A 7,906-nucleotide genomic window follows, 5' to 3' on the forward strand; every position below is an offset into this window, starting at 1 on the left:
ACTTAAAACGAAAACAACTCGCATGCTTAATTATGTTTTAGCTACATGAATTTTCTCATACACATGATTGTCTAAAGAATTTTCACGACATACTAACAAAGTCAAGAATAGTGTAAATAAAGCATTAGAATAATCTAATTGAAGCAGATCAAATTTGACGCATCAACACTTGGCTTGGTGGAAAGGGGCGGTATAATTTATGACAGTGTCTAAATACAGGAAAGATATATATAAGATGGCCAACGAAGCTTTATATCATATTAATTATCTGGAGATTTTTTGCTATTAAATCATTTTTCAAATTTTTGAAAGAATCCCATGCATGTTCAGGTTTATTTGGATTATTTTGCACAGCGGTTGCCCGCATAAACAACATAGGTGGCACTAGATCGAGAGACCTCAATTTGTTGTCCATTGACATATGGAATTGGTGTATATCGAACGAAATTTGTTGGTATCTGCCGTACATGTGTCAGGTGTAACTAATATCGCGGCAGATAGGTTATCAGTCACGCACTATTTCAGTTGAACAGGAATATATGCAAAATCAGTGATTTTACACCAAATCTGAATATCGATTTATTTGCTAGCCGCCTTAATCACCAACTATCCTTCTGTGCTTCGTGAAACCCTGATCTGGGATGCAAATTAGTTGATGCATTTTTGCTAAGCTGGTGCGCTTACAAATTTTATACTTTCCTGCCTTTTAGTTTCATTCCCAAGTGTGTGTAAAAGATCCAATTCGACAAAGCGACGGGCATTCTCGTTTTACCCCTCCGCATGTAGTGCTTCTCATGTGAACTCCTGCCTCGCCTATGTCATGTGATAGAATTCCCATCAAACATCAACTCAAGGTAAGTATCGTTTAATTTTTTTAATTAAATGAATTAATTATACAAAATTTATGAATCACAACAAAGCAAAATGCAATTGTTGCATTCAGTGCAGTTTTAAAATAACTCAACATGCTATAACTGTATTACACAAGTTATAAACCAAAGTACAATCCTACAAATATTCTCCTGAATATTACCGTATGCAATCTCTTTTCCTCGCACGTCTAACGGAAGGGACGTTTTGCAATAATACAAAATTTCCCTACAAGGCTTGAAAACCTATTATCAGTCTTAACGTGGTTTTTGATTCACGTGATAACTGTATCACGTCTGTACAAATTTGGATATAAAAACTCTAATAATTCTACAGTTTGAAAGCGGAAATTAGAAGTGCGTATTAACATGACGAGTTTGACGTCATGTCGAAACCGTCTGTATACATTATAGTCAGTTGTAAAAACAAACTTGTGCGTGGCTGAAAATAGTTCATGCATTTCATTTATGCACGGTACCTTCGCGAAATTTTGAGCGCCGGAGATTCCTTTAATTTAAACCGTCTTCCATCATTTCCCATTTAAAGTGTCATGCAATTCTTACAACGGACATCTACACCTTTGGAATATTTCATTTCCACTTTTTCCCACATAAATTTTCTGTTTTAGCGTGATCCATCTTTACGAAGGAAATACACAATCTTCATGCACTCAAAAAGGTGTAGGAACCAGACAGGAGGTGCAATATCCACTTCGAATAACTATTTATGTGGAGACGCTATAGTTTGAATATCAATATATCGGTATAGTTGGTTTGTGAAAGATGACAAGAAATTCCGTCCTTATATCTGTTATGTTTGTTGGTATATTTTTTGTCGTGTACCAAAACGAAGGTATGTTGTATGTCGCAATTGATAGTACTATATATATTGCCCGTAAGCTGAATATGCGTTTCGAATTTATTCATATCACCAAATTTAATATAGTATCAATTTAATAGTCTCTATATATATTTATTTTTAATCAAATAGGGAGGGAATGTATTAATGTTATATATTACCTAAGAGAATGAACTCTATTTTGAAAGACAGTGTATAAAAAGGAATTCTCTCCGAAGGCAACAAACTAGACGACGAGACAATAGACACTTATATTTAGCGTTTTAATATATACACAACAATTTTATACCAAGGAACATCAACTATGTAACCATTGTAATAATCTTTAAGGGTTTTTGGGAATATGGAGTTTTTTCGAATAGAATATATCTTAACGTCTGTTTACACGATCCAATTTTGTTGGATCCAATTCACTTCGATGGCTGTTTTATAGTCTGTTTAGTGTTGTCTTGTAACGTATATCAGCAGCAAATCCACTATAGCTGAAGCCAATGCAGTACTGCTTTAGCCCGCCAAATTGTTCATTTCAAACCGCAAAATATGACGTACGTACATGTAATTAAAGGCTATTCTCCATTACCGTCCGCTTCACCCGCGCGGGCGAAGCGGCTTTTGAAAATCTATCTATGAGACCGTGACCGGCCTGGAAAACAAAGCGCGCCTCGCCCGCGCGGGCGAAGCGTGCGTAATGGAGAATCGCCTTAATGCCCGATAGAGTTGTCGTTATTTTTATTTATAATAATATTATTTTTTTGCCAACGTGATGCGGTATCCATTTGAAAGTGCGTGTCTGCACTTTGTAGGGTCTTTCCTTTATACGGTAAAAACGGCCAAACCGGTCCTTTTGTATTTTAGTACATGCAGACATACATTACTGGTATTTCAGAGCGTTGCATGCAGGAACTCTGCATTCAAGTACTGATATCGTTATTTAAATCTGCCCAGCTCGGAGAATGCGGTTTAACCGCAATGATTCTTAACGAAATACTCTATATTCTATTTTAAATATGCAAGCTTGTGTAAACAAACAGGTCGTTCACATTTCGAACTTTACTTTTTCAAATACGATGTGCTGTCTGAATATCTAACATTTAAGTTCGTCTTTAAATGAATTCGAATCAGAAAAACATCTACATTTAAGCAATTTTTGAGCAGAACCGAAACGAAAAACGTACTTGACTTGCACTTTAAATGTTGTTATTGTAGCAAATAATATCGTTTAATGAATTAGCTTGTAGGTACACCAGGTAAGTATTCAATACTGCAAAGCTTTCGGTACGTAAACCCGGGCCTTCATCAGTGCAATAGATGAAGTCCTTTATCATTATTTTGGAGTATTTAATACTTACGTGGTGCCTGCACCGACAAGCTAATTTACTTATTTGATGTCACCATACAAACGTACAAGAATATTAAATAATATTTTATCAATTAAATTTTTTTTTTCCTCATTTCAGTGTAATTTTTACTGATCGAAATGGACGAAAATTCAGGGAATAGAATATTGTTTGAATTTAGGGAATAATGTGCTGGTTTCTAACTCCTCTGTGTCATATAAATGATCTTCAAAAGCATCAAAAGATGCCAAGCGTGATATTTAAACGCATCTTAAATATTCTTTTTTTGTTGGAAATTATTTTAGTGAATATGAATTGACTGCAATTTTTACAGGAGCGTCAATTAGGATACGGTTACGAGGACCTTTGGAGGCGGATGGTACTGGTCGTGTTGAAGTACTCCACAATGGACAATGGGGAACAATCTGTCATGATGAATGGGATTTCAGAGATGCTAGGGTTGCCTGTCGTCAACTTGGTTATATAGACGCTGTGAGAGCTCTTTATCATGGGAAACAGGTTCCTTCTGGCTCAGGCCAAATATGGCTTGACGATGTCGCTTGTACAGGAAAGGAACAAAATATTTCTAGTTGTTCGCACAAAGGATGGGGAGTAAATAATTGCAAACACGCCGAAGACGTTGGAGTTGAATGCGGTACAAGTATCTTGGTTAACTTTTCTATTAAACACACAGCAACGTATAGGCACTATAGTGAAAATATGATAATTTCATTGTAAACTGAAGTTAATATGAGTAGCAAATATTTTGACACAAAATAGAAGTCTGGATTATAAGGTAACCCACTCAAAAAGGTTTTTATTACAATCGTTACACATGCCATTATATGGCTACGAGAAAGTCAGATTTCGTTTTGGTTTAAACCAGAGAATACGGCAAAAAGGTGTACCACGGCTTTTTGTTTGCAATACTGTGAACTCACGTGTTATTCTGGCCTTAAATAAATAGGAAAATGAGGGATATGCGTGATTTAGTAAATAACTTAAGATTGCAAACTTTTGCAGAAACGTCAATTAGGTTACGAGGACCTTCCAAGGCGTATGGTACTGGTCGTGTTGAAGTACTCCACAATGGACGATGGGGAACAATCTGTGATGATGGATGGGATATCAGAGATGCTAGGGTTGCCTGTCGTCAACTTGGTTATCCAGACGCTGTGAGAGCTCTTAATAGGGATCAGGTTCCTTCTGGCTCAGGTCAAATATGGCTTGACGGGGTCGCTTGTACAGGAAAGGAACAAAATATGGCTAGATGTTTGCACAGAGGATGGGGAGTAAATGGGTGCTTTCATGCCCAAGACGTTGGAGTTGAATGCAGTACAACAGGTACAGCCACCGGAAAAGTATCTTGGTTGAGTATAGGGACACTATTCTATTAAACACAAACAGTTTAAAGCGCCCTTTCTGGCATTTGTGCTTGATTTTGTTACATCTATAAATCACCTATTTATAGATCAGAAGTCCGAAGAAAATTTGCCTGAAATCTAAAGATACAATTATTTTATTGAACTTCTACATAAATTTTTCATTTTATCGCAACAATTGCTTGGTATTTACGAGGAATTGTACAATTTGGAATTATATCAGGAATTTAAAATTCATATTTTGTATCCTGAATGGTGATTGCCTATTTGTATATCCTAGAGCGATTTTATTAGCCATGAGCAAGAGTGCAATTACAGCACGCAAAGGGTGCAATTAATGCCGAAATCGAACTCCTCTTAGCCAATAAAATTTCAGCATTTGCCAAATATTACAGAAGATATATAATTAGTGAAATAATATTTCTCCTCTCGACCAATCAGCATCCAATAATTTTAGTACGCTGATAGTGATAATTGTTATTGATTATTAAGGATCTCTCTTGACACGGACCATAACAACAGTTCGTCCCAAAACTGGTTCAAAGACCACCATTTCGTCTTTCCTTGGTGAGATATATATTATATATCTTATATATTATATATATAATTTGTTACTAAGACTAATACGCTTGAAAAGAAGAAACATCAAAATATATAAAACAATGCGTTGTTTGAACGTGTCAAAGTGATGAACGATGGAAAACTTTTGAAAACTGTATCGAGCCACCTTAAAGAGACACGGCAATGAAAATCATTCTTGTGTATTTTAAAAGAACGTTATAATTATTTACAAAATTCGTTTACATACGAATTTTTGTTAACTTTATTACTTGTCAAGATATTTTCGAAGTGATAGTTTTTTGGTATTATCACCATATCCCGTTAACCTAAATATTTCTCTAAAATAATAATTTAACTACGTACCATTTTGGTGTCATAAATTTAACAAAGGTTTGGCGTTAATCGGCTTTTAAACTTGTTATTGTTCTAGTATGAATAGCAACTTAACTTTCATTTCCAGAAAAACGAACAACAAGTATTCCTAGTACAGAAAGACTTGGAACAGGTAGTGTGCCTTTTTTCCTGCATGGATATGGTCGATATTAGTAACAAATTAATTCATTCTAATCTATGGCGCTCACGTTTTATTTTTTTTAACCGAAGAAAAATCCAGCTAAAATCTTGTGTTTAAGTATTTTCGTAGAATATAAAGGCCAGAAAAATCTGCCCGTGATGGATATAGTTTTGATGCAACTGGACCTTAATTGTGATCGTTGCCCTAGTATAATAGCAATTTACCTTCATTTCCAGAAAAACGAACACCAAATATTCCAAGTACAGAAAGACCTGGAACAGGTAACTTGCCTTTTTACCTGCATGGATATTAGTGCCTTTTTTCCCTCATGGATATGGTCGATATTAGTAACAAATTAATTAATTCTAATCTACGTCGCTCACATCGTATTTTCTTCAACCGAAGAAAAATCCAGCTAAAATCTTGTGCTTAAGTATTTCGTTCAAAATGAAGGCCAGCAAACTCTGCAATGATGGATATAGCGCTATCCAGCTTTGATGCAACTGGACCTTAATTGTGATCATCGCCTCAGTGTACGTAATAGCAATTTAACTTTCATTTCCAGGAATACAAACACCGAATTTTCCAAGAACAGAGAGACCTGGAACAGGTAACTTGCCTTTTTACCTGCATAGATATTAGTGACAAATTGAGTTATTTTAATCTATGCCGCTCACATTGTATTTTCTCCAACCAAAGAAAAATCTAGCTAACGTTTTTTTACACCCTTTCCATTCTTCTTTTAAAAAAAAACAGATTCCAAGAAATCAATTTATGGAACTGAATGGTATATTATCGTGGCATTGGTGGCGTCTGGAATTTCTACTGGAATTTTCTTTTCTTGCATTGTGGTGTGTCTTTGGCGTCGTTCGTCGAGGAAGAATGAATGTGAGGAAAACTTCCCCCAGCAGAGAACCGATGTTGATACAAATGTGACATACGCGGAGCCGAATGTTCCAGAAACGAATACTGAGAGCAATTACGTGCAGCCATATGAAATCAGTTCGGACGGAAATGCGTCATCTTATACGGAGTTAAATGCAATCCGAGATGTAGAAAACAATTATCAAGGTTTAATTAAGAAACAGTAATGAAACATATCATATAAGCTCTATTACTATGGTGTAACCAGACTTGACTAGTCAAACCAAGCCGTATTAGGCAATTCTAATCGTGATTCCTTGGACCCCGCCACGCATTCAATATTAGGGCGATTCTCCATTACCACCTGCTTCACCCCTGTGGACTTTGAAAAACTGCCCATGCGACCATGACGGGCCTGAAAAACAAAGAACGCCTCGCCCGCGCGGGCGGAGTGCACGTATATAATGGAGAATCGGCTTTATGTGAATTGTCGAACCAAGTTTTCCCGAATGGAAATTTAAAAACGCATGTCAAAATATCTTCTCGTCAAAAAGCCAAACTTCTCATTATAAATGATTTTATCTTGCCTAAATAAAATAAAATCGAATATAAGTGTTTAGGCTTGGGACTGGACGAGAGTTTGACTGGAAGTATAATGTTTCTATTATATTATAATCTCAAAATTATATATATATATATATATATTACAGTATTTATATATATATTCAGTATTTACAGTATATATACAGTATTTTGTAAATAGTTTGATATATTATACGTTTTTTTAATAATTAGGTATATAAATAAATGCACGTCTCCATTAATGAGCGCTTTTTCTAATTTCAAGCAAAATATTTGACTAATGACGTCGAGTTAACGGTTAACCGCGTCATAGATGTTACCTCTCTTTATTTATTACGCGTAAGCAGTGTACATGACTAGAGTCCAGAAAAGCCTTCTGCGTAAATGTACTGAACAGAATGATAAAGGTATTATTGAAATTGTTATATTATAATTGTCAAGAAATTAGTTTTTCGATCTTAAATTCAAGGAAATTATCATGTGCAGTGCAGTAGTCAGCACTGATATATGGGTTTCGAGAAAAAGCGATGATCGCATAAAACAATCAGAAATAACCAATACTTTATAAGGAAAACGCGAGAGGGAAATTAACGGAGTTAAAGTAATTATTCTGTTTTAAAAAAAACTCGCGTCCTCATTATCATGCAGACAAATAGAACCGAGTATTGCTTCCAATAATCCATGCCAGAATTTTTTACAGCCAAATATCTCCCCGATGTGTTTTAATTGCTGCACTATCGTCAATTTTACACGGTTGATAAGGTTCTGTATAATATTATATATAACTTGTGATGTTCAGCAGTTATTTAAGAAAAATAATGTGCTGCATTATTTTAACACACGTATTACTTATATAATGCATAATAATAATAATACACTACATTCGAATGAGTTTGTGTCCTGAAAACATTAAGCAGGCCAACTCTATGATGTAGGGT

The 7,906-nt window shown here is 35.3% G+C and overlaps 1 protein-coding gene across 2 annotated transcripts; it reads left to right on the forward strand.

Annotated features, from left to right (window-relative positions):
- The first annotated feature begins 814 nt into the window (after window positions 1-814).
- LOC114522966 (scavenger receptor cysteine-rich type 1 protein M130-like) lies at window positions 815-7,025 on the forward strand. Of its 2 annotated transcripts, XM_028543759.1 has the most exons (9): window positions 815-854; window positions 1,499-1,722; window positions 3,400-3,720; window positions 4,089-4,409; window positions 4,940-5,014; window positions 5,469-5,513; window positions 5,759-5,803; window positions 6,088-6,132; window positions 6,279-7,025. In XM_028543759.1, the coding sequence occupies exons 2-9, from the start codon at window positions 1,653-1,655 to the stop codon at window positions 6,611-6,613; spliced, it is 1,257 nt and encodes a 418-aa protein (XP_028399560.1). In that variant the 5' UTR covers window positions 815-854; window positions 1,499-1,652; the 3' UTR covers window positions 6,614-7,025. The 2 variants fall into 2 exon arrangements, with proteins under 2 accessions (XP_028399560.1, XP_028399561.1); XM_028543760.1 differs by lacking the exon at window positions 815-854 and having other exon boundaries at window positions 1,488-1,722.
- Window positions 7,026-7,906: the final 881 nt, after the last annotated feature.

Source organism: Dendronephthya gigantea, unplaced genomic scaffold (genome assembly GCF_004324835.1).
Source record: "Dendronephthya gigantea isolate DGI-Jeju-01 unplaced genomic scaffold, DenGig_1.0 000024F, whole genome shotgun sequence".
Classification (NCBI taxonomy): Eukaryota; Metazoa; Cnidaria; class Anthozoa; order Malacalcyonacea; family Nephtheidae; genus Dendronephthya; species Dendronephthya gigantea.

What these genes read in the sequence shown, in the direction of transcription:
- LOC114522966 (XM_028543759.1), top strand. Translation starts at nt 1,653, where the DNA reads ATGACAAGAAATTCCGTCCTTATATCTGTTATGTTTGTTGGTATATTT. An exon ending in TACAGAAAGACCTGGAACAG is followed by an intron (nt 5,804 to 6,087) that starts GTAACTTGCCTT and finishes TTTCATTTCCAG; the next exon opens with GAATACAAACACCGAATTTT. An exon ending in AACAGAGAGACCTGGAACAG is followed by an intron (nt 6,133 to 6,278) that starts GTAACTTGCCTT and finishes AAAAAAAAACAG; the next exon opens with ATTCCAAGAAATCAATTTAT.